We start from the raw sequence: 26,713 nt of genomic DNA on the forward strand, positions 1-26,713 counted from the left end.
TTGGGTTATGATTTTTTCTTTTTGAATAAGTAACAGCTTTATTAAGATGCTATTCAACATTAATGGTACCATCAGTGGTAATTGTTTTCTTCTCTTTAAATTATTTTTAACTTTTAAACATTTTTCTCTTTTAAAAATTATTTTTTTCTGAACTTAGACATCAAGAAAAAAAGAGAACTTGCTATATGTATACAAGAATACACAAGGATTCTATAGCAAATTATGAATTCCCCTTTACATAGTGCTAGTTTTTAAAAAAGAATGAAGAGTCTTGTACATTTCTTTAACAACTATCTTGGTTGTCTTTGCTTCCTCCTGAACTTTTTTCTCTTCTGTGTATAAAAAAAATGTTACAATGGCTCTCATTTTTAGTGTCACTATTGTACTCTCCAATTAATTGAAAGAAAGATTTTTAAAAAAATGCCTTTGAGACAAAAAAACATGAAGTCGAATGAAATTAATCTGTGCCCACAAATGTATGTCTCTATACCTTGTATTCACCACTTTTCTTTCAGGTTGTAGATAACATGTAATATCTTAGGTGCTTTAGAGATATGGTTGATCATTGTTTTGATCAGAGTTTTATGTTTTTCTAAGTTTTTCTTTACATTATTATCCCTGTATAAATTCTTCTTCTGCATCAGTTCAATGCTTTACATGATTCTCTAAAATTATCTTTCACTGTTTCTTATGGAATAATATTTCATCACATCCATGTAGCACAATTTGTTCAACTGTTTCCCAGTTATCTAAGGCAATCTAATGGAGCTTTTCCCTTAGATTTTAGTTCTCCTCTTCCTTATTAATCCTCAAAATATTTGTTTTGCTTGTGACCATTCCTTTTTGGATATTATCCTTATTCTTAAATCCTCCATCTCTTTTTGTTTACCTATTAAGTTTCATATTTTTCTAAACTAAACTTTATGTGGGTAATTAGCCCTCCTTTGTTCATTTCAAACAAGAGCAAGATTTATATGATTACTCCTTTACCTCTTCCCTCCATATTCTTTTCATCCACTCAGTTATAAGAAATAACAAGTATTATATCTTTTCTTTTTTCTACAGCATTTTCCTTTACACACACACACATACATATATATATATATATATATATATATATATATATATATATATTTGGTAATCCATTCTTTTTATCTTATTAAGACACCTCGAACAGAATTAATATATTCCCAGGAATTCTATTTTTAAATTTTTCTTCCTCAGTACCCTTTGGAGACATTATAGTTTTGGAGGTATCTTCCCCTCTCACCCCTTGCATGTTGATCTTGTGCTAAAAATTTAATACAAGTCCTTTAAAATGTTCAAGAAAATTTACTTTCCTATGGTTCTCTGGACTCTTGTATATGTATTTCAGAGTTTTCACTTAGTGCTGTCATGTTTATCAGGAATGCTTGAAAATCCTCTATTCCATTAAAAATTCCTCCTCCTCCCCCCAGTGGATCATATTCAGTTTCATAGGGTAAGCTATCATAGGTTGTAAAACTACCTATAGCTTTTGCCTTTTGAAATCTTATTTTCTATGATCTCCTCTGGTTTTTAGTAGAAGATGCTAAGTTTACATGCTCTTGACTGTAGTTCTGTGGTATTAGGACTATTTCCTTGATATTTATGCAACTTTAGGGTTTCCTTTTGGAACTGATCACTGGATTCTTTCTATCTTTACTTTGTCTTCTGATTCTAATAAATTTGGGGAGTTTTAATTTATGATTTCTTGAAATATAGTGTCATAGCTTTCTTCTTATTTTTTATCATGATTTTTAGGGAGTCTAATAATTCTTAAATTATTTCTTAACCTTTTTGGGAGGTTTGTTTTCTTTAGATTTTTGATAATAAATCTTTTATAATTTCTTAATCTTCTGATTTTGTTCTGACCATTGGAAATTCCATTTCTTGGGTAAGGTTCACTGAGATTTTTCTTCTGAGTTACTTATTTTTCAAATTATTTTCTCAAGAGATTTTATTTTTTGCTTTAACTTTTTATTCTAATATTCATGTAATTTTTTTGTAAAAATTTCATTCTTTTCTTCTGTATCTCTATTTATATATGTTAGATTTTAAAAATAATATTTAATGTGTTACTGGCTATTTTCTTTGATGTACTTATTCCTCCAGCTCCATTTCCTAAATTGGGGCTTTGTGTCAGGACCAGGATCCACCTCTTGTTGCTCCTTTGAGTGATATGCTCTGTTTTTTCTTTACCTTGAGTCCTTCATTCATTTTCACCTTCTATGGATTGCCCCTTTCTACCCCAGTTTTATCTTTGAGATTCAGAATACTGTACATTTGCTTTTAAAACTTTGAGTTCCATACCCAAAGGCCTGTCAAATTGCGCATACCCTTTGATCTAGCAGTGTCTCTATTGAGTCTGTATCTGAAAGAGATCATAAAAAGGAAAAAGAATCTCTCTGTGCAAAAATGTATTTGGCAGCCCTTTTTATAGTAGCAAGAAACTGGAAACTGAGTGGATGCCCATCAGTTGAAAAATGACTGAATAAGGTATGGTATATGAATTTTATAGAACATTATTGTTCTGTAAGAAATGACCAGCAGGATGATTCCAGAGAGGCCTAAAGAGACTTACATGAACTGATGCTAAGTGAAGTGAGTAGAATCAAGAGAATATTGTACAGAGCAACAACAAGATTATACAATGATCAATTCTGACAGACGTGGCTCTTTTCAACAATGAGGTGATTCAGGCCAGTTCCAGTGATCTTATGATGAAGAGAATTATCTGCATACAGAGAAAGGACTATGGGGATTGATCACAACATATTGTTTTCAATTTTTTTTGTTGTTTATTTGAATTTTGTTTTTTTCTAATTTTTTTCCTTTTTGTTCTGATTTTCCTTGTGCAGCAAGATAATTGTGGAAATATGTATAGAAAAACTGCATGTGTTTAACATATATTGGATTACTTGCCTTCTATGGGAGAGGGAAGGGAGAAGAGAGGGAAAAGATTGGAACACAAGATTTTTCAAGGGTGAATATTGAAAATTATCTGTGCATATGTTTTGAAAATAAAAAGTGTTAATAAAAAAATAAAACTTTGAGTGTTCCAGATTCTTTTCCTTCTGCTTCCCAACCCCCATTGAGAATGAAAGCAATTCAGTATAGGTTATACATATGTAGTTATGCAAAACATTTTTATAATAGTCATTTCATAAAGAAAAACATAGTCCAAACAAATACCAGAAACCTAACAACAACAACAACAAAACCACAAACAAAAACTGAGAAAGCTTTACACATTAGTACTACCAATGAATGGAACTCTGGTGAGGGAAGTTTGCATACTACATGAGCCCTGATCTCCAATTAGTTACTTTGACTAAATTGACTGTCTACATGTCCATCATGATTCTTAATAGTCAGATATCAATTTATTTAATAGCTTTATGCACTGTCAGCATTAAAATATAGTTCCTTATATCATGGTAGGTCACAAAAAATTTTAAGGAGAATTATTTTGCTTTGTTTTTCACCTGTATTCTTATGGTCTAGCACAATATAATATTTATACTGCCTTTAGAAATGTTTTCTGAACTTGCCTAACTTAATCTGTAATGCTACTTCCAAATAAAAACAATTTATTTATTTATTTTAGGAAACATTATATGTATGGAATGAACCAAAGCAATGCATTAAAGGGGTTTCCTTGCCAGAGAAAAGATTGACCACATGTGAAACAGTTGATTTTTGGTTAAAAGTGGGAGCAGGAGTAGGTGCTTTTACAGCAGTTTTACTTGTGGCTTTGACCTGCTACTTCTGGAAAAAGAATCAAAAGTGAGTACCATAATTCTTATAATGACTGTAGGTTCTATCTAGCTTATGAAAGGTAATAGCTCTTTACCCCATACTATCCAGAAATTTCTTATAAAAATGCCAAGAAAGCCTTGTGTAAAGTGAACAAAAGACATCATTTTGTTTTTAGATTATAGGATGAAATCAAAGAACTTGAGTGTTAGGAGGACCTTGGAAATGACCTAGCTTATTTCCTTTATTTTAAAATGAAGATCTTAGGATCTAGAGAGATTAATCTACTTGTTCAAGTCATACATATTAGCTAATGAGAGTTCTGAGATTAGATGGTCTCATTCTTTTCATTTTATGCCATGTTATCTTATTTCTTCCAACATCTCACCATTCTAGTAGTCAGAATTATGAAGTTCACTGAGTGTAATGGCAGAAATAGAATTTATTTTATCCAGTAGAATATGATCTTTAAGGTCAGAGACTATTTCATTTATGTCTTCATAGTCCTAGAGCAATGCTTGACATAGACTGGTCACTTAAATGCTTGCTGCTTGATTAATTTTTTACCCACAGAATTCTGCTTTGATAATAATGTTAAACTTCTTGACTCCTTTGAAGTGACTAATATTTTGATGGAAATGAGAAGTATCAAGTATACTGGATATAGACAGACCTACAGTTTTGGCAGCCTTTTTTCTGTCTCCTGTTGTTTGATTCATACTGATTAAATCATCCTTGTAAGCACTCCTCTTCTTCTCCCTGTCCTATCCCCAATTCCAAGAAATATATTTAGGGCTTAGTATTGTGTGTCTGTTTCGCAAATGCTGTACAGGGCGGCAAATCAACAAAGAATAACTGATGCTGTCAACTTTGTTGTATTTACTGATTAAAGTCTTAATAATTAAGTTTCTGTGGTCTAGTCATTTAAGTGGATGGAATAATTTTACTATTGGAGAAATTAAATTAGGAAATGATTACCTAAAATACATGATTCTTGTTTAGCATTTAAAACTCTAATTGTGGTTTTCCTTTTTTTATTATTTAGGTTAGAATATAAATATTCCAAACTGGTAATGACAGCTAATGCAAAGGAGTGTGAGCTCCCAGCTGCAGATAGCTGTGCTATCATGGAAGGGGAAGATAATGAAGAAGAAGTTGTATATTCCAATAAACAGACACTCTTGGGCAAACTTAAATCCTTGGCAACAAAGGTGAGTAGTACTTGAATGTTAGCACCGCTACATGTTCATAGATCTGTGGCCCCACATGGGGGCCAGTATTTGATATTGAGATAAATTTCTCTCAAATTAAGATCTATCTTCATTGCAAACTTTTCTCCCCTTTTAAAAAAATGTTTAGTTGATATAAATGAGTCATCATGAGAAGGAGTTCAAAAGAATCCACATCTTTCTTAAGCTAGCAAAGTCAATCTCCTTGATAGGAGAATAGAAATAACAGTCAAAAGCAGTGCCAATTAAAGGCAATTTTTCATGATATTTGCTTTATGACTATTCCCTCTCAGGTATTACCCATTTTTTTACATTCCTTCACACTTCCCTCCCTCATACTTCCTCCCTCACTCATCTAATTTCTAAAATACTATGATGCAGGATAACATAGGATAATGAGCAATATTGCCTCATACAGTAACAAAAAGTAGTGAAAACCAAAACCAGTCAATAGAAAATTTAGCCTCAAACTCAATCTGATCATATCATCCCAAGAGTGTTCTATCATAAAATTGGCAACAGAGCAACAATTAGATATAAAATGAAACCAACTAGTCAATGTTTCTATAGCAATCTGTCATCAGTGTTAATGATCAACTGATGAGATGAAGAAGGAAAAATAGCTTTTAAAATGATTAAGCCCTTAAAACATTGAAAAAATTGAGAAAATCCAGGCTGGAGGTTATAAAAATCCTGGGGTTATCTTACAAAATACCCCAGGAAGGGGAAGAATGAAAGAATGGAAAACAATATTAATTACCCCCCCCCAATTTTTAGAATGTCAATAACTTCTGACTCAAATATTTACTTTAGAAAATCTTGTGTTTATTGATGTAAATATAGAAGGGAACAGATAGATATTTTAGAACAATTTTTATTGATATTTTAATCTGCCTTAATGCCTTTCTTCCCACCTCTAAGCCATCTCTTACAGTAAAGAACTTTGAATGAAAGAAACCAACTCATTGGCTCTGACAATGTATGTCTAATTTTTAGTTTTGGTTCACTAATTGTCAAGAATAGGGAAATAGGTTTCATTATTAGTACTTTGAAGTCAAAATTTATTACTGTACTATTTTAGATTTGAAGCTTTTCAACATTGCTCTTTTCCATCCTGTAATTGAGCATCCTATAACTTATCTGTGTTTTTCTTTACTCTCTGATTTAATCTTTATAAGTTTTCATTTCACAACTCTACCAATAGTTGCATTCTTTGTAGCAAACACATCTTTAAAATCACACAATTGGCTAAAATCTCCAGAGAAAACAATATCATGCAATTATTGTTTGTTAGTTTCCAAAAAGAAGAAGAATTGGTAACCCATAATAATATATTGCATGTGATCCAACAAAGAATCTTTCATGCATAGGATAAGATCATGAAAATTTCCTTGAGAAATACAAATACAAATATAACTTTATTTAAAAACTATCTGATTATTAACATCAATTGAAACATAAAGCAAGGAACTAAATGAATGCTCACCAAAGGTATTTGATATTGTCATGGAAAATGTTCTGTTCACATTCTACATGAAATTTATATTTCCTATAAATATAATAATGTCCTTCATAAATACATGAATGATCATGTTTGTGACAAAGCCTCTTTAATAAGTTCTATAATTGCTCAGAAATTATTAGCCTAAGAATATTAAAGACCCCCCAAAATGGAAAATGCCTGTTGTCCAGATTTTGGCCTTCGGTTTTGTGGCCAGTTCATTTAGTTAGTATCTAAATCTGGTGTAGTCACTATAGATTGACAAGGAATTTGGGTCAAGATTTGATAGAAGAACAAAAATAAGGTGAATTTTATTTGAAAAATCATTCAGTACTTTTAATAACAGTCCTGTGAAACACTGTGGGCTCAAAGAGCTGTTTTTTCAACATGTATTCTTCTGGCAATATTACATGATTGTATGTAATACAACATCAAAATCTCCAAGAAATTAAAATTTGAGGCGATTATGTGGACAGTGGAGAGTAGAAGTAGTCTGCAGTACATTTCCAATGATGATCTATACATGAGAAGTAGGATAGAAGGGCATCATTAAAGAAAAATAAGTCTAAAAAAGGTCAAACAGTCATGTGCCCAGAGAAAGAGATAACAAGTAATAATAATAACCAGTATTTATATAGCATTTTAAGGATTAAAAAGCATTTTACAAATATTATGAGAAAATGTGACTGGGTTGTAATTTGATAATCCTGTACTATTAAATATTGATTGAAAACAAATTTTTATCACCATCCTAACAACAAATTGGGAAAAAACTCATTTTTTTTCTTTTCCAGAAAGGACATAAGAAGGGAGAATTGAGGATAAAAATCCCATCAAATTGTTGAAAAGTATAATAATTCATTGTAAATGGTTCAGTGTATAGAGTACCAGGTGTACAATCAAAAAGGTTCATCTTCGTGAATTCAAACCCAGCCTCAGATACTTACTAGTTGTGTGACCCTTAACTCTGTTTGCCTTAGTTTCCTTATATGTAAAATGAAGTGGAGAAGGAAAGGGCAAACCATTCCAGCATCTTTGCCAAGAAAACACCAAATGGGGTCATGAAGAATTGGACACAACTTAAAAATTAATCAATCATAATAGAATAGTTTATATTTGACTAGCAGTTAGCAAAAATTTATTCAGATCAACCCTTGAAATGAGTATTATTAAATATTATTATTTCTATTTAATGGATGAAGAAATTAGGACTCAAAAAAGTTAAAACAATTGTATTGAGTCCACAATGACGCTAGGACTGAAACCTTCATCTTTGTAGTCTACTATTTATTTTGCTACATCATTATACATCTCTGTTAATTGGTCAATAAAATATATTTAATATTGATAAGAGTAAGAATAATATGGAAAATATAATATTATTTAATGTTTTAGTAATCATTGTTTCCTTAATTCTCATGATTTACACTATTTCCAGGAAGATAACTTGTCTGAGAAGACAATTGAGAATAAAATTTGTAAACACATCCCTTTCCTGGACATATTGCCAGGTCTTTTCCTTTTCGTGGCCATATACTTCCTTCCCAACCCCAGTCATCAATCCAACCAGCTTCTCTTGCCATTCAAAGTCCAGTAAAAATAAATGGGATGGGGGAAGGGGAAAGAGAGAGAGAGTGAGTGTGTGTGTGAGAGTGTGTGTGTGTGTGAGAGAGAGAGAGAGAGAGATGGAGAGAGAGAGAGAGAGAGAGAGAGAGAGAGAGAGAGAGAGAGAGAGAGAGAGAGAGAGAGAGAGAGAAAGAGAGTGAGTCAGAGTCCTTCCAGAAACCCTGGGAGTTATTTGCCAATGGGATAAAGCGATAAATGTTACAGGGAAAAATTATATGTTGTCAAGGCTTTAGGGATGATTTAGACGTGCCAAAGTAATGAGACCTTAAGGCCAAAAGAAGGTTCAGGAGAACATAATAAGGTTTTGAAGTTCAAAAATCAGACACAGGGCCATGGGGGGAATGAAAATCAATTTAGCTCTTTCAAAAAAAAAATTAGAAGTTCCAGGACAAACTCACCAATGAGTGAAGGGAGCAGACCTTTCAGAGAAAAAGTTCATATTGAGAAGGCTAATTAGATCTTCCAAGGTGATCAGATACCAGTAGCTTAGGGAAGTTCCACTATAATATTGCATGGTTTAGAAGTCCAGAAGCAAGTCTAGAAGGGAATAAAGACTATCCTGATCCCCTTTATCATGGATGATCTCTTTTTATTTATCATCTCCTTGGTTAATGGGGAGGGATGCCTAGAATTTGTTTTGAATTTATTTTCTAAAATATTTCTAAGGTTCAATAGTCAATTTAATTAATTAATTCTGATTTATTTCACCTAAAGACTAAAATATACAGTTAGTAAAAATGTCCTGAAACCCAAAATATTATTATTATTTACAAATCAGGGATCCTAAGTGATTTAAAAAATATTTAATAGCAATCTCTTTAGCTAAAGGTAATTCTTACCCTTAATTGAGATCATGTTATCCAGGAAATATTTGATTGCATTCAATTGCTTTTTACCCATTATTGGACCTAGAGAGGTTAAATGATTTGACATTGACTTTGACTTTGGACAATTAGCCATTCAGCATTTTAGGTCTTACTCTAAATACCTAAATTCCAAAAATGATGTGAACCAGCATTACTAGAGGGAATTTGCTATGCTGGATCACAGATCTAGTACTTGTCCCTTTCATATCAGTACAAAGGTATTAAAAGTGACCTGTTTCAGTTCTCAGTTTGGTTGTTTCTATATTCCAAAAAGATTTGTTTTCCATCTTAAGTGAGTTTTCATTTCCATTTGTTACTGAATAATTACCTCCAATAGACCTTCTGACTCTTTGCATTGAGAATTCTAAAATCACAATAGGATTTTGTTAATTTATTTTTTTCTGTGGATTTTTTTTGGAAGGAGAAGGAAGATCATTTTGAATCTGTTCAGCTGAAATCCTCAAGATCCCCCAATATATGAAGAGGCAGTGCTGCCTTTGGATAAAGGAACAAAGAAACCTGCTTTCTAATTTTACAGGACCACATTTTAGAGTCCATCTTGATGTCCAGGATTGTTGGTGATACCTGTGAGAAATACTGGACTGTTGAAATAAGAAGGTTGGAGCCTTCTGGTTGTCTGGTTGCCTTATGATGTGGTCAAGTACCTTGCCAAAAAGGAAAGCAAACAGTTTGGTGGCCAAGATGATGGTGAAGTTCAACTCAGGAAAGAGATATATGTGTATATATGTAACTGAAAACCAAGTTTAAAGCCCATCAGTGCACTGCTGATGCATGCCATTTAACTAATTGGTAACTTTCATTTCTTTTAACTCGTATGAGAATTATCATGTGTGTGTGCGTGCGTGTACGCATGTGTGCATGCATGTGCAATCATATGAATATTTTCCCTTATTCTTTTGAAAGACTTCAAACTTTTCATGAGATACAATCCCTTTGACCCCTAATCCCTGTTTTTCCCCCTCCCATCATTTGAACATGAAATTTCCCTTCAAAATGTTAAGCAGTGCTTGAGACTTAAGAACTTGAATTTTCATTCTCACAGAGAGCTTTCCCCTTTGATTTCAGAAGCTCAAGTTATCACCCTTTTGGAAAAATTAGGTTCTCCAGGTTTCTGGGGCATCTGAATATGTGTTCTTTCCAGAAATTCCATGTTAGGTGAGCTTAGATGATGTGGTAACCTTTAAGGAAGGAATTCCTGGAAAACATAGAGGATGCACCTTGGAAGAAAATGAGAAACAACCAGGATACTAACTTCTTAGGAAGTCAACCAATCCCTTTATTAACATGGAAGCCACACTATAGAAAACTTCTTAAATAGAAAGATGTTCAAGTGAGGAAAAAATGAAGTGAGATGGATTATCATGTCAAGTGGAGAAATAAAAAAAAAGATAGCTTATCAATTGATGCAAGTTTAACTTAGACAACTAATTCCACAGCTTTTAGCATTGCTTTGGGCTCTTTGGAAAAGTGAGATAGGCTACTCATCCTCTTGTTTCATGTAAAGTCCAATTCTCAAGGCATGTGGGGATAGACCTCTTGTTGGATCTTGTGGGATGTTGCGATTTGTGATTTTTGTTTGGAGAATTTTCTTCAATCAATAAACCAACATCTAGTTTTGGAAAAATAAAGTTTATGACTGTCTGTGTGGCTAGGAAGTTGTTGTACTTTGGGCAGGAAAGGGAATCTTAAGATTGTTTTAAAAATTTGGTGACTCTTTTTACAATTATTATTGCTAACAAGATTCAGGCATGTGTTTATTAAGAACAGATGTTTGGATGATGATGGAATTGGCTAATTTACCACAAAGTAAATTTTTTTAGAATCATTGGGCACTGAAACAAGGTCTGGGACACTGAGCACCTTGGGGTGCCCAGCATGATTGCAATCAAAAGTAGTACATTAGAAATTTAATTCAACTGAGGTGGGGAATTATTTATTGGCTGAAAGATGCAAGGTAGGTAAGGATAGGGGGAAGAACATATTATGATTTTCTTGCCCCTCATATTTCAAATTCTTAATATATCATAATTTATAATTTTGGATTCAGTGGGTAATTTTTTTTGGAGGGTGAGGGGAATAAGGAGCAAAATACATGCTTGATTGTGTCTGGATAATATATGGGGTTTTGCACCATGATATTGTTGATTGTTCATTCATATGTCTTTTTGGTATAATTCTGCATTGTTTCCCACACTTCTGTTTATTGAATTTGCTATTGTCCCATCTTTCACGTGTGGTATTCAGGGATGGAGTCATTCATTGAGTATAATATACTTACGATTTTAGTGCTTGGATCTTTTATAAAGAAGTTTTTTTTTTTTTTTTAAGCCTGATTCTTATCCAATTAATTAGGGAGCATTGAAGATCATTTCCACCTCCTCTGATCAAAATTCAGACAAGGAAAGAAAATGTATTCAATGTCTGCCCTTTCTGATTACTAGCAGAACTTTAACACACAATTGTGAATGCAGCAGTGTTCTGCAAGAACAGACAGAAACAAGAAGCTTCCACAAAATCACCTGTCACCTTTCTATCCATCCTTGGCTATGCTCTACATGTATGTTCCAAGCCATAGAAATAATTGGGATTTGCTCCCAGGTATCTCCTTTCTTTTCTTGTCACTGGACTCGAATCTCTGACATGTCAAAAATGCCTTAAATTTTAATGAGCTATCTCACAATGTAGTTAATGTGGAGGAGCTTTTATTTATTTTGCTTCTAATTTTAGTTATAAAGTAGCATTTTGTCAGCTCAGTGCCATTTTTGGTAGAGGAGCTGTCTTTTACCTATGATTCCCAACAATCTGTTATTTTATACCACATTGTTTTGAGCCCTGAAGAGAAACACCTGAAGAAATATAAAGAAAATATGAAGACCAATTCTGACTGTCAAGTTCACTAAAGTTTTATGTCTGGGCTTTCAAAGTTTAATGGAATACTGAAAGGCATAAAGGAATTAATTGTGCCACAGTGACTTTTAATGGACATTGTTATTACTTACTATTTTTTCCCTGAAATGGTAGAGAGAGAGAATTTATAAAAGGCGTGGTTCTGAAGCCTTAAATACTTCACAAAGCCAACTGTCGCCTATAATGTCTTCTAGCACTCTGCCAAATGTATTTAAAGCAATCTTCCACTAGATGAGAGAATGTGTTCTATGGATAAATTCTTTTATGCCACCTAATAATATGGAGCAGTTTATGTGTTCACTTGATTAAATAGACTACATTTTATCACTGTGTTGCCTTTTTTTTTTTTTTTTTTGTATTGGGTTATGAGTAATCACATTCCCTATGCAATTAAATAAATTTGGTGGTTTCTTTATGCAGCTTAGTAATGTTTTTCACCTCAAAGAAAAATAGTTGTTTCTGAATGAATCTATGTATCTATCCTTATAATACCATTGGAAGAATTGATTGTATACAAGCATTTTAACAGATTTCTGTGTAGATCCCCAATATCAAATAATCTATTCCCTTAAAAGGGCCTCAAAATGGAAAAGGTGAGTTTGATTTGCTTGGAGTTTGGCCACTTTATATTCTGCTTCTTGACTTTCTCGGACAAATGATCTAGTTCTTCTGAGCTTCTTCACTTAGTCTTTCTCAAGATAATTAATGAAAGAGTTTGTGAGTGTTGGAATGCACTGGGTTTACATGCACACACACATGTACATAGGAATAGAGAGGAACTTCTATCAATGTAGGTCAATATCTTTTCTGTATTCTGTAGTTTGAGAGGGTTACCTAGGGAACTGTGAAGCTAAGTGGTTTCCCAACATCACAGTCTGTGTGTGTGTGTGTGAGAAGTGGTTTAAACCTAGGTTTCCCTAACTCCAAAGAGAGTTTTCCATCCTTTTCTCATTTCACTCCCACTTTCCTTCCCTGAGGTTGCCTAACATGGAGGCATCCTGCCTTCCTGAGATCCCCATCATATGGGTGAGAATACCCTCTGTTGACTGGTTGCATAGTCAAAACAAATTCTTTAGAAGTGGTAAAAACTGTAACAGTTTCATTCTTTTCTGTGTGTTTTTTGCTATTGCATCCAGAGGGTGAAAATCGCACAGTTCACTCACAATGTGGTTACCATGAATGGAAGCAGTGTGTATGTGGGGTACTTTCTTTCCCTTGCTGGAACTATCCAACTCTGCAAAATGGAATTAGATGGGTCTGTTTCTATTCTGTGTCATTTATTTTCAATGTCAGGTGCTGGCAGAGACCCCCACAGGACCCACGAGTTCAAACCATGGTGACTTTGAATCCAGGATTCCAGATAGGATGTTACAGCCAGCCAACCTCAAATGGAAAGCCATGAGAAACCATGGTACCCAGTTCTCAAGCCCAAGGGAGTTTTAAACTTGGAGCTGGTACAGTACACTTATAGAAACTGAGCTAAATTAAGAACCTAATACCTTTCTCTTCTCATGAGACTGAAGTGGTATATTGGGAAGAATTAAATCTCTGTGTCAGAGGAGTAAATTTGTACTTTTGAATTAAATATTTCCTTGTAAAAGCTAATCCAACTCTTTAGTGGCTAAATGGAACAGGTATGGAGGGTTTCCCTTTACAACTGGGAGAATGTTGTTGTTGGTGCTGAGAGTCTTTTGCAAAGGCCAGATTCTCCACCTCCTCCAAATTCCTTAAGAAAGTACTGGAGACTTTCAGGCAGTGAGGGGCCAGAGTAGTGATTATTACAACTGAATTAGAAAAAGATCTTGGAGTTTGTGTATAAACAATATACTAATCCCTCTTCCATAAACCCCCCAGATACTTGAAGTCTATAATTTGAGCCTCCTCTACTTCATTTTCCTTTCTCCATTGTTTCTTCAACCAATCTTAATGAATTTTCATTACTTTTTTTGAATAAGGTGCTCTTCTATAGCTACATTCCATTTATTAGTTGCATCCTACCAAAATTAAGTAACTTTTTTGGAATCAAAATGTCTATTCTTTTATTAAGATACCTAGTTCCACTAATCAATCACCCATATTCTTCCCTTGATATATAGAATTTGAGTTCAAGAATCTGAGCTTTGAATTTTGAGGCTTCTTGTAATGTGAATGACAGATTTCTTCTACTAATCTCTTTATTTCTATGTGGTATCTGGCTTGACAGATTCATCTTAGTACATTGCTTTCTCATCTTCCACTTCCAGTTAATTTAATATCTCCTTGATAAAATGCATAAACATCCAGAGAAATACACACACATGTCAGTGAGCACACACATATACATACATATATATGTTTGCCCATACTTATTAGCAGTGTGGCTGTGGGTAAGTCACTTAAGTTCTCAGTTCCTCAGGCAGCTCACTAAGATTATAAGTCATATATATTTTCTAATTTTTAATAAGATTTGATTACATATATAGTCACATCTTATGGATGAACTATCTATATATTTACATACATTTGTGTGTATAAAATGATTTTTAACCAGACCAAAACTGTTGTTTTTATCAACCAATTGAAAGCGGTTTATAATATTTAATGAATTGCGGGGCAGCTAGGTGGCACAGTGGATAGAGTACTGGTCTTGGAGTCAGGAGGACCTGAATTAAAATCTGACCTCAGATACTAGACACTTACTATTTGTGTGACCCTGGCAAGTTAAGTGACTTAACCCCAATTGCTTTGCCCCTCTCCAAATATTTAATGAATTGTAACTATATTATTAGGCTTTTTTATATGCACTCTATTAATTATGCTGATTTTCCCTCTTGAACTTTATAGATTGAGGTAGTTTTGTAAAAATAGATAGGTATGTTTACAAAATGCTAGCCTTTAGAAAGATGTTCAAACCATAAAGAAAATGAATAACCATAATATTGATACATGCACATCATCAAATTCAGCTGTGTGAAATGACTTGTGTGACTATCCCTCTGAAGATATCTTTTTGTGCCTTCCTCTGACTGCTTTAAAAAAATTCTGATGATTATACATTATAGGATGCCATTTGAGTGCACAATAAACTCGTGGCAAAGGAGGGAGAGAACTGGAGGAGGGGCTGGGATGTTTTCATTGTATTGGCAGTACTAGCTCTGAAACACATGGGTCATAGATCAAACCACACATCTCAAAATCGCTGCTTCTCCAAGAGCCACCCACAGTCCTTAATTGTCTCATTTAGAAAGATCCATGATCCATTTTATTGTTTGAGGCATCAGCTGTGGCACTGAATCACCCATCTTATTGCCTTTCTTACAGTGTCACATCTCCTAAGTGGGCTGAGTTTATTTTCTCTTCCATCAGTCTTGTCTTTGCCTTTCTCCTGAACTGATGCTGTTTCAGAACACACATGCTTAGCTAGCATTACTGCCAGTTTTCAGTTACAAGAGAAATATTTTTGTCTAGGTCAGCAAGTGCTATTGATTCTATTACTCAAGTCATTCTCACTCCTCTCCCCTATCCCACTCCCCACCCCTAGTGACCTGTTTCTCATGTGAGTATGAGAATTCATGGCTTAGCAAGCTTCTAGTGCTTGAAAAGGACACAATCAAGATAACAGAGATGAAAGGGTTCATATATCTTTACCTATTTTATACTCTTTTAAATTTAACCCACTTGAATTTCATATACATATGTTCATTCTCTGTGTTTCAGATCTAGCACAGTCATAGTTATTCAATACCATATTATTTATATGGTAACATTTAATTCTCTTATTAGTCTTTGTTCCACTATCTGGCTGACTGCTGTTGGATTGTCATCAGCATCTCATTGGTGAAAAAAGAAGGTAGAACTAAAAATCAATCCATAATTTTGGGATAAAGAGATGAAATAAGAAACTATAAGATAAAATAAAGTATTTTTCTTATTTAGTTTTTTTTTAATTAATGTTCTCCCTGTCTCTTGTGGTCCTCAGACTCAAAGAGAAGAGTTCTTAATTTTTTTCAGTGTCCTACATTTTGTTTGGCACCCAGAGAAACCTATGGATCTCCTCTCATAATATTATTTTTAAATGTATAAAATACATTTTAAAACCAAATAACCTCATTGATTTTTAAAATACAGTGAGGCAAATGTTAAAAAAGTTTAGTAACCATAAATGAAGAAACTCTAGTTAGGAAACAACAAACTCTAAACCAAAAAAACTTAGGCCTAGCGATACATTCTTTGTGCAAAGAGTTCTACATGATGTTGGGAAACAAAGGACCTTGCTTTGAACCATGCCTTTTTAGTTAAATTGTGGAAACAGGAGAATTTTCCATAGGGAGAACTTGTCACCATTCCAAATATGCCTTACAATAACTGGGGTTCTGAGAGGAAGCAGGGGCTTTGGTCTGTGAATCTTGTCAAGATGTACCAGATTAATATTCAAGTGTAGAGGAGGACTGACTTCTTCCCTGGGTAAGTCAGAGCAGTGCATGGACTTTTCAAGAGAAAAGAGTTTATAAAAACAAGGTAACTGTAGTTGTCTTTTAACCTTGTTACTTGTTAGTATTCACCATAAGGGACTTAAATATTGCTACCCCACATATCAGAGGTTCTTCTTATCAAACCCTAGCTTGATGACCTTTAAAACTGGGATTCTTAAAAAAGGGGCTATAGGTTTCAGGGGAGCTGTGAAGTTGAATGGTTAAAAAAAATCATCTTTATTTCAATATAATTGCTTTCCTTTATTCAAGAACCTCTGAGTTAGTATATAATAGAAAGTAGATATTCATCATCCCATTCTCACTTTAGGGAGAAAATGATTTGAACTCTGGCTTCAAGCTCCAAGAAGAAAATAAACAAATATACAAACATCCACCATGCTGGAAAACCTTGAAGGTTTTATTGTCAATATCTTTACATTAATACTGATGTCTTCTTTTTTGTGCTGAGAAAAACAATCTGTTACACATAATGTAACTTTAATATACAACATGGAAACGCATTCTAAATTAGTTACAATAAGGACCTACAAAAAACTTCATAGGAAAAAAAGGTTACCTAATATTGCCACCATATTTGCTGTAGACCCTTTCAGTCTTGGCCTAATCACTACAACTTGCTTGTGTAAACAATAGTTATTTCCATGTCCTATGGAAGAGTTAATTATAAGGGTACTAAAATTGGCCTAAAAAGTCCTAACACATCACTAGGTACTGTACAGTCCTCAAAAATAATTTATTGTACTGTTTCTAAAAAAAGGTACTAGGGTTTTTTTTTTTCATTTTGCTTTGTTTTGTTTGATCCAGAACTGCACAGCATGTGCATGTTTGTCTAACAGTCTAAACACACGAGAACTGAACTGCAGAGTCACGATGATCACAGAGATGAGGTGGTAGAGTCCAGGACTTCCCTCCCGTTGCACACCGTGGGGACATAAGTGCTGGCTGATGCTGGAAGATAGAAACAGGAAGGAAAAGTCAGGACTACAAGATGAACTGGACAGTTAGGTTGGAGGTACTGTAGACAGACTTAGACTCTGAAAACCTGCTTCTTGCCCTGGCTTCGGCACTCATTACCTATGTTGCATTGGGTGAGTCTTTTAATTTTTCCAAAGCTCATTCTTCCCATATGTAAAACAGGACTAGTCCAAACCATCTTAAAGGTGCCTTTTGAATTCTATTATTCCAGGACTGTGATTTTACCTTCTCTTGGCTGAGAAAGAGTAGGGGTGTAGAGAATTCAAAATCAGAGGAGGAAAAAAATTGAGAGGCAATATGTATAGTGAGTGCATAGTGCCAGCCTTCTTGTAAAGAATAATAATAATAATGGTGATTGACATTTATAACATTTATATCTGGGCCAGGCATTGTGCCCCAAAATTTGTTGTTACATCACTTGATTTTCACAAATGTGCTATTAATATTTCCATTTTGCACATGAGGAAACTGGGGGCAACATGGTTTAAGTGATTCTCCTCAGGTCACACAGCAGGTAAGTATCTGGAGCTAGATTTAACATTCCTGACTCCAGGCCCAGGATTCAAGTTCTGCCTCCAGCATGTGCTGGCTTTGTGACTCTGAGTAGGTCACTTAACCCCTCAGTGGTCTGGACAATTAACTATGCAGTACTGTAAGATACAAAGCAGAGCAAATCTGTATTGGCAGAGGTAGTTTCCTCCTCTGGAAATCTATGTCAATGAAGTCCCCATTTTTTCTGCCTCTGGAATGATTTCATGATGCAGCCAAAATGTGGAGTCTTCAAAAGTCCATGTGACCTGTGTCAAAATGTGCCTTTGACAAAGGTCATATTACCATATTACATAATGGGGAGTGGACTTGTGATTTCACTGGCATAGCAAAACTCCTAGGAGAGAAATTCCCTCTTAATGCAACTTGGATCCTTAATGCAACTTCTGGGCCTGGACACTGGTTTGGAGCACCAAGAGGTAGAGGGACCAGTCAGACAGGGTCACATAACTAAGATGTGGGAGGGATGAGTCTTGAACTCAGAACTTCCCGACTTAGAGGCCAGCTTTCTATTCACCATGACACAGTCATTAATTATATTAATAATAAGTGTATTTTAATTTTGCATAGTATTTTGTGCTTTATGAAACAATTTTATACATTAATTGATCTCTGGAACAACCCTGGGAAGGAGGCAAACGTGCTTCTTTAGCAAGTGGGAAACTTGGAACTTGAACCCGGCCTATTGATCTTAAATCCAGTGTATTTTCCTTTCTTGTACTCCACTTTACTGTGCAGAATTAGGAAGACATCTTTCCGAATTCCACAAATTAACTTTATCAGCTATCCAATTGTTAATGATTTAAAGTATAAAGCGATCAAGGTAATATATTTGCATATTAAAGAGAACCTCATTTTAATCCAAAAGAGTGATTAATGGTAGAATTTTAGGGACTGAGACATTTATCTTTTCATTGATAAAGGGTTATTGAATAAAAGATGCCTACCATAATGCATGAAGAGTAGATGAGTTGTAATCCAGGTCAATCTTGAACTAGCTATTAATGCTCCAGAAGATTAAGGTTTTAGATAAGATTCCTACTGTTTGCTGCTTGCAGACTTTGAAAGCACCTCAGCCATATATTATCTAAAGCACATTTGAATGAAGCTATTCTTTCTATAACAGAAGCATTAAATATACAGCCTGCATGTGGTACCCAATATTTCTTATTATGGTCAGAAATAGATCTGAAAAATGTTTAATCAAATGAAAATAAGTAAACACATATAAAAACATAATATTAAAAATTAAATAAAAATATAATAGATAATATTTTTAAATGAAGTCAATATGTAGCACATTTCTGTTTAGGCAACTTTCCAGTCTTTGCTGGAAGATTTCTAGTGAGGCGAAATCTAGTACTTCCTAAGGTACCCATTCCACTATTTGGTTAGCTTTAGTTTTTGGAATTTTTTTTTTTTTCTTAGACTAGGTAAAAATTTGCCTTTCTCCAAAATCAAATTTGTTATCCACAAGACAACCCTAAAAGAGCTGAAGACAATTACTATCTAGCCCTAAATCTTTTCTTTAAGTTGACTGTATCCAGTCCCTTCATTTTTTTTTTTTTTTTTGTTTTGTTTTTTGGTCATTGTTGACATTTTATTGTTTTTCAGTTGTATTTGACTCTTCATGACTCCATTTGGATTTTCTTGGCAAAGAAACCAGAGTGGTTTGCCATTTGTTTCTCCAGCTCATTTTTCAGATGAAGAAACTAAGGAAACTTAGGGGTAAAGGAGTTGCCCAGAGTCACACAGCTAGTAAGTGTATGAGATGACTCATGAAGAGGAGTTTTCCTGATTCTAAGACTAGCACTCTACTCACTGTGCCACTTAGTTGCTCCACCTTCAATTTATCTAGCATGATGAAAACATTCACCAGTCTATTCATCGTCTTTAAGATATTCTCCATGTCATGAATGTCTTCCTACCCAGATATAATGGTAAGTCCCAATTAATGCAAATAATTAATCTCTTAATGTTGTCATATTATTTGAATTCACACTACATATTTCCATTGGGCTGGAAGCAATAATAATATTTTACATAATTATAATTTCAAATATATTTATATTTAATATATAACATATATATTTAAATATATTTGACCAAGGATTTTCACTAATCAGTGTCAAGCTATATCTACTATTATGGAAATGGTCTGGCAAGGTAGGAAACAATTATTAACCTCCTCTTTCTGACCATGAATGCCGTTAACTCTTTTTTGACTGCCATGTTGTTCTATTAGTTTATTTTGAGATTGTGATCTACTAAAACTAAATCTTTTTCAATTAGTAAACCAACAAATATTTGTTAAGAAATTACTGTATTGAATCATAGAATGTCACAATTAGAAGGAACCTTAGCTGCCATCTTGCCCAATCCATGCACAAAAGGAGTCCCCAGTATAGCATATCCAAGCCACCAACTAAAGATCTCTAGGAAGGGACTTCTAACAACCCAACACACTAATGGGTGGTGGGGAGAGGATCGCCTATCTGCTTTTGAATACCTCCAATATAGTTTGAATATATTTTGCCCATATTTATCTGTGTATATTCCCATCAGTTCCTAGCCTTGTAAAATATAAACTGTTTTAGTATGAGGAAAAAAATTACTGTATTTCATTTAATGTTAGATGCTAGGGATCCAAGTACAGAGAAGTGAAATAATTCCTACTTGCTAGCAGAACTGCTATTTAATCATGTATCAACTGTCTTGTGGTAGGACGATGACTTTTTTCAACTCAAGTGTAAGATATTATCCTCATTTCTCTACAGTTTCAGGATGTTCTATTTTATCAAGACAATTTTGTATCTTGACACTTTTAACCAGCATGCTAGCTATCTCTCTTAGCTTTGTGTGATCTTCAAATTTGACAAGAATGACATCTGTGGCTTTATATACATAGATAAAAATGTTAAATACCACCAGACAGAGTACATATCCTTAGGGCATTGTACTATTAATCTCTTTCTAAGTTGACATTAATCATGGAATTATAACTTTTTAGATCCAATTATTCAGTTTATTTCCTATCTACCCAACTGTACTATTGTCCGACACATCTCTCTATCTTGTCCACGTGAGTAATACAAAAATTCCACCAATATTTCATTAAAATCTAGCTAAGCATTATTTATATTTCCAAATCTGCCACTCTAATAACTTGGATGGAAAAGGAAATGAGGTTAGTTTGACAAAAATCCTTCTTGATGAAATCTGGTCTTTGGGATCATAGCTTTCATTTTTAGATATCCAGCAGACTTCATTTTAAATAATATGCTCTAAAATTTTGCCAGGAATCAACCTTAAGGTCCTTGGTTTTCACTTTTTTAGACTCAATTAGCTTTCTTTCTTTTTTTTAAACTAAAGTGGGACTTTTGCCCTTCTCCAGTCCTTATATAGCTCAGACATTCTGCGTTTTCTTTCAAAGATGTGCTCCTTTTTTGAATACTCTGGGATGTAGTTCATCTAAAGCCTAGTAATTTTAACTCATCAACAATCTATTGTCTCTGATTTTTCTTGAGTTTCAAAGGTGTATTAGTCATTTTTGTTCTATCCTTTACTGTACAAAGATCATTTTTGGCAGAGGAAACAGAAGCAAAGTAAGGATTTAATAGCTCAGTCTTTTCTCCATCACTGATTATCATCTTCCCACCCAAGCAAAAAAGCAGACCTGTTCCTTCTCTGATACTCTTCTTTTCCCCAACATAGCCAACCAAACTCCCCATTTAATTGTCTTTCACATTCATATTTAATCGGCCTCTTAAAAACAAAAACAAAAAAAACCTAAACCAAAAAATTCCCTATATTGATGGATAAGGACCAGTATTAGCTGGTCCCTTGAGTCCATTTACTCTTTCCCTTGTCATTAGAAAAAATTTTTTGGTCATGTCTTTAGAATTTCATTTGTGAAAGCTTCACTCATTCCTCCTCAGGCTTACTTGTCCCATAGAATTTCCATCTCTAACATTCTATCTAGACTTTCTCCCTCTGAGGTATAGAAATCTCTGTTACAATTTAGGGCTCATGTTATATTAGGGCCACTTTTCCTTTTTATTTCCGGCACTGATTCTAAGATGAGGTGATTACTTCCTCTTATTGTTCCCATCATTTCCATTCCAACTAATAGTTCCTCCCAGTTAGTGGGTAGCAGGTCTAGAAGAGAATTTCCTTCTTACCAAATGCAGAGAAGGAAGAAAGATAAATAATTAAAGTAAACCAAGATGTTATCAGTTACTCTGCTTTTAGCAAAGGAAAAGAGAGCTACAGTAGATGTCTAGATAACTGAACTCCCATCAATATTATATCATGCTTCCTTTCTAGACCTATGATTTATTTCTGAAACAAATTTATTTTCTTATAACTAATTTATTTTGTTTGCTTTTGTCTCAACTTTTATTATTCCAATTAACATTTGCTATGATGCTTCCCACCTCTCATTCTGGATTTCTTCACATAAGTATGTCTTCTTAACCTATAATACTATTCTGTCCTTTCCTCATCTCAATCCCTATTTTCTGTATCTTATGGAATAAATGACACATTTGACCAAGGGTTTGCACTCATTTCTAGAGTCATAGGTAGTTATGCTTATCCTTGTGAATATCATGTACTAAGATTTATCTCTGTCTTAGGTTCTCTAATTATCTTTGCTTCTTACCTATACTTTGAGCATTTGTGTATATAATCTTTTGATGCCATGGATTTTGTTACTAGTTTCTTTCTTAGATGTCTCAGTTTTATACATCATTCCATTCTCCAATCATTCAGTCCTCTGCCTGACATCACTGACCTCTTTTTCCCAATCTGAACCATTATTCTTCATAACAAACTGGAGACTTGTGCCTCCATACCTGTGTGTTTCTGAATTTATGTTCTGATCTTTGGGTAAGTTAAACAATTCACCTATGGAACTCCCAAGCTAAGTCTAATCTAACTTAGTGTGTACACGTATTTAGCTCAGTATGTCTTTTGGATGGTCCTAGATCAGGGCAGCTAAGTGGTACAGTGGACAGAGTGTGAAGTTTGGAATCAGGAAGACTCATTTTTGTGAGTCCAAATCCAAACTCAGATGCTTACTGGGTTATTTGCCCCTGTTTTCTTGTTTCTCATCCATAAAACAAGGTAGAAATGGCAAACTACTCCAGTTTTGTTGCCAAGAAATTCCCAAATGGGGTCAGTTAGAATTGGATATGACTGAAAAAATTACTAAATTCTAGCATTAAATCATACTTCAGTTTCAAATCTCACCATCTGCCTGCCTCACCCTTACCTTCTTTTACTCTTAGCTCTTAGTTAAATTAGAATCCCAGATATTCCACCTGCCTGAAACTCCCACCCTTAACATCTTTGCCAATTAAAATCCTACCTGTTCTTCAAGACAAAGGTCAATTGCCACCTGTTCTGTGAAATTCTCTTCTATGAATTTTCATAGCATTTTGCAACTCTTAGAATCTTTCACACATTACTTTGAATTGTATGTATATATTTGTAAAGATCATATTTATTCTACTATATTGTAAGCTCATTGAAGAGAAGGATCTATGTTATATTGATCTTTGCATCATATCATCTTTAAGCACTAGACTTTGTATGCTCAGATAACTTGAGAAATATTTTAAGATGGTATTGAATGGGATTGAATAAATTTTTATAATCTGAAGAATACGATATGAAAATAGAAATTAGCTTAGAACTTACAAAAATTCACTGTGTGTTCTTACATCAGCCCATTAATCTTTTGATGCCCAAATTATCTCCTATCTAAAATAGAGAAACACTAGAAATCTATTTTATGTGATCCACCATATCATGCCATATACAGGACTTGTCTTTGGGGATGACCATAATTCTAATCTTATTTGACAGGATAGGTTTGAAGGGGGTGGGATTAGTATAAGAATTATTTGAATCACAAAGCCCTACTCATGATCCCTTACTCCCTATAATGTTTAGCTAAACACAGAGAAAATGAGCAAAGTTCTGACACCTCTAATAATGATCTTTTGGGCATCACAATCGCAAATTCCAGTGCAAAAAATAATATGTCTCTGTCTCCTTCATTATCCATTAAAAGACTCACCCTCTGTAAAATGACTAGAAGCTTTAGAAGAAATTCTCCAAAATCAAGGTATTATTAGTAGAGCAATAGAAATAACAATAACCACAACCCATGAGGCTGCTGGTGCAGCTTATATTTTTCAAGCATTTCATAATGGAGTCAAGGGAGCCTTAACTGTTATGTGATTAAATCTTCCATTTTAGCATCGCTCTGTATATATATGCTTTTGCAATTTTGTTTCTTTTATTATCAGAAAAAATATTACTAGTGTTCTCTAGTTTGCTGTGTGCAGTAGAGGAAATTATTGTTTTATCAATGGTATGAACTTCTCGAGCCATTAAAGTCTTACTGCAATGCTTCATTATGGTATAAAGGTAATATTGTATCCCCAGGGAGAAGAGACTCAGATATTTCCTTCTAAGCTGAATAGACTTTTTCAGGAGCCTGAGGAAGAGGCATATGCTTTTCATTCAGCAATCAGTTTAGTTAAACGCAGAAAAGTTCTTCATTATAAGGTTGCCTACCAAGTAATAATTCTTATTTTTCTGTTTATTTTTTGCCACTTTGCAATTCATAAAGATGTCCTACTAAAGACTTTTGGCACAGTGGATACAGTATAGATTATAGAGAAAGAACTGTGTCCAATTCCAACCTAAACCTTAGTAAATCACTTGCCTTCTCTAGACGTAGGGAAAGTGATAATAATAGTGGCACCTCTCTCACAGGATCAAATGATATATTATATGTAAAGCACTATGCAAACCTTAATTTCTATAAAAGTGGCAGGCATTACTATTTTAATAGAGAAAGTATAAATGGTAGATAGAAGTTTGATCTCAGAATCAGAAACTTTTCTGGCTCCCCTCAAACGACACAATCCTCTTTGACCTCCTTCCCATTACTAGTATTCCTTGTACTCATTCTCTTCAGCTCACTGTTTGAGGAAGAGAATTGGAATGCTCCTTGCTACTTTCAGCTTCTCCCCATACCTCCATCATTCAGTAACCTCCTTCTATTACATTCATATTGATATTCTATCGCATCATCTTGACTTATGTTTTTCCACTGGACCTCCCATGACTCTGACAATTTTTCTTTCCTCTCCAGCTCCTACCCTCAAGATAGGAGATATCAACATTTATATTGATTTTCTCCCAAACTCTCTAACCACTCAATTCTTCAACCTACTCACTTTCTTTGAGCTATTCCTCTACCTAACACAGTCATAAAGATGGTCATATTCTTTATCTTGCAATTAACCATAAATGCATTACCTCCAATCTCCACTTTTGTTCACATTATTATTTCTAATCCCTTGACTTCTTATTTCTCTCCCAGGACATGTATCCTATTTCATTTCCCCCATCTTGACTCCTTGGTGAACCAATTAAACTTTACATTATACTCCTCTCCCTATCCCCTTTATCATATCATCGATTATGCTTTATCAAGTTATATCCATGCATCACTTTTATCATTTATTATCTTTCTTCCTACAACATTGTGCTGAAGTTAGAGAAACTCAAACAACAGTTCTAATTGGGGCCACTATATGTTTATGTTATATAATCTTAATTGGATCCTCACTACTGCTAGGCAATTTTATAGAAAAAAACTGAGGTGATTGACCAGGAGCTCCTCTTCTTTCTTTTTTCTTCTCTATCACTCAGATACCTTTTGTGACTATTTCCTCCTTCACCCTCATCCCATATGATAAAGTTAACTTATTCCTTTATAGGGCTAACCTTCTCAAGTGATCCCATTTCATCCTTTCACTTCTAATAGGTTATCTTTCTACCATCCCAACTGTATCATTTAATCTCTTCCTGTCAACTACCTCATACAAACATACCCATGTCCTCAAAAAAATTCTCACTTGATCCTTCAATCCCTTCTTACTTATTCTATCTCTTTTCTTTCCTTTGTAGCTAATCTAATTAAAAAGGTGATCTGTAAAAGATGCTTCTATTTTTCCTCATCTCATTTTCTTATTAATCCCTAGAGTCTGGCTTCTGAATTTACAATTCCACTAAAACTGTTCTCTCCAACATTACCAGTGATCTCTTAATGGCCAAATCCAATGACCTTTTCTCAATCCCCATTCTCTATGACTTCCTTGTAACCTTTGACCACTATTGACCACTCTCATCTCCTTGATACTCTATTCTCTCTTTAGGATATGTCTGATTATTGCTTCTCAGTCTCCTTTGCTTGTAGGTGTCCCTCAGGTTTCTCCCCAGGGCTCTCTTGTCTTCTCCCTTTATTTTGACTTGAAAATCTCACCAGTTTCCATGGATTTAACTATGCTGATGACTCTCTGATCTGCCTATGTTATCCTAGCCTTTTGCTGGCCTCCAATCTCACATCCCCATTTTGTCCTCCAGATATCACTGATTGAATGTCTAGTAAACGATTTAAGTATATCTTTTTTAAAAACAGAATTTTCTACCTTCCTCTTAAACTTTTTTCAATCTTTTTCACTATTTTAGAGGGTAACACAATTTTTCCATTTCCTTAGGCTCCCCACTTTGAAATTATATTTGATTCTTCACTCTTTCACCCCAACTATCTAAACTATTGATTTCACCTCTGAAAAAATTTTCATACATGATTCCTTTCCTTCTTTGACATTGGCACTTTTTTGTTGCTGTCTTTATATACCTGCTGCCTGCCTCAAGTCTTTCCCTACTTCAATTTATCTTCTAATCACCAAAGTGATTTTCCAA

At 34.2% G+C, this 26,713-nt stretch overlaps 2 protein-coding genes across 3 annotated transcripts in view; one reads left to right on the top strand and one right to left on the bottom strand.

Moving 5' to 3' along the window:
• KIAA1324L (KIAA1324 like) overlaps nucleotides 1–10,897 on the top strand; it is a 200,001-nt gene extending 189,104 nt beyond the window's left edge. For both annotated transcript variants that reach the window (XM_012550892.3, XM_031938631.1), the window contains 3 exons: nucleotides 3,629–3,807; nucleotides 4,823–4,988; nucleotides 9,421–10,897. In XM_012550892.3, the coding sequence (XP_012406346.2) occupies nucleotides 3,629–3,807; nucleotides 4,823–4,988; nucleotides 9,421–9,480 (405 nt within the window). In that variant the 3' untranslated portion in view covers nucleotides 9,481–10,897. The remainder of the gene's footprint in view (nucleotides 1–3,628; nucleotides 3,808–4,822; nucleotides 4,989–9,420) is intronic.
• A 5,721-nt stretch (nucleotides 10,898–16,618) lies between these two features.
• GRM3 (glutamate metabotropic receptor 3) overlaps nucleotides 16,619–26,713 on the bottom strand; it is a 272,331-nt gene continuing 262,236 nt past the window's right edge. Inside the window, exon 6 of the mRNA XM_003771437.4 lies at nucleotides 16,619–17,347. Within this exon, the coding sequence (XP_003771485.1) occupies nucleotides 17,274–17,347 (74 nt within the window). The 3' untranslated portion in view covers nucleotides 16,619–17,273. The remainder of the gene's footprint in view (nucleotides 17,348–26,713) is intronic.

This window comes from Sarcophilus harrisii, chromosome 5 (assembly GCF_902635505.1).
Source record: "Sarcophilus harrisii chromosome 5, mSarHar1.11, whole genome shotgun sequence".
Taxonomy (NCBI): Eukaryota; Metazoa; Chordata; class Mammalia; order Dasyuromorphia; family Dasyuridae; genus Sarcophilus; species Sarcophilus harrisii.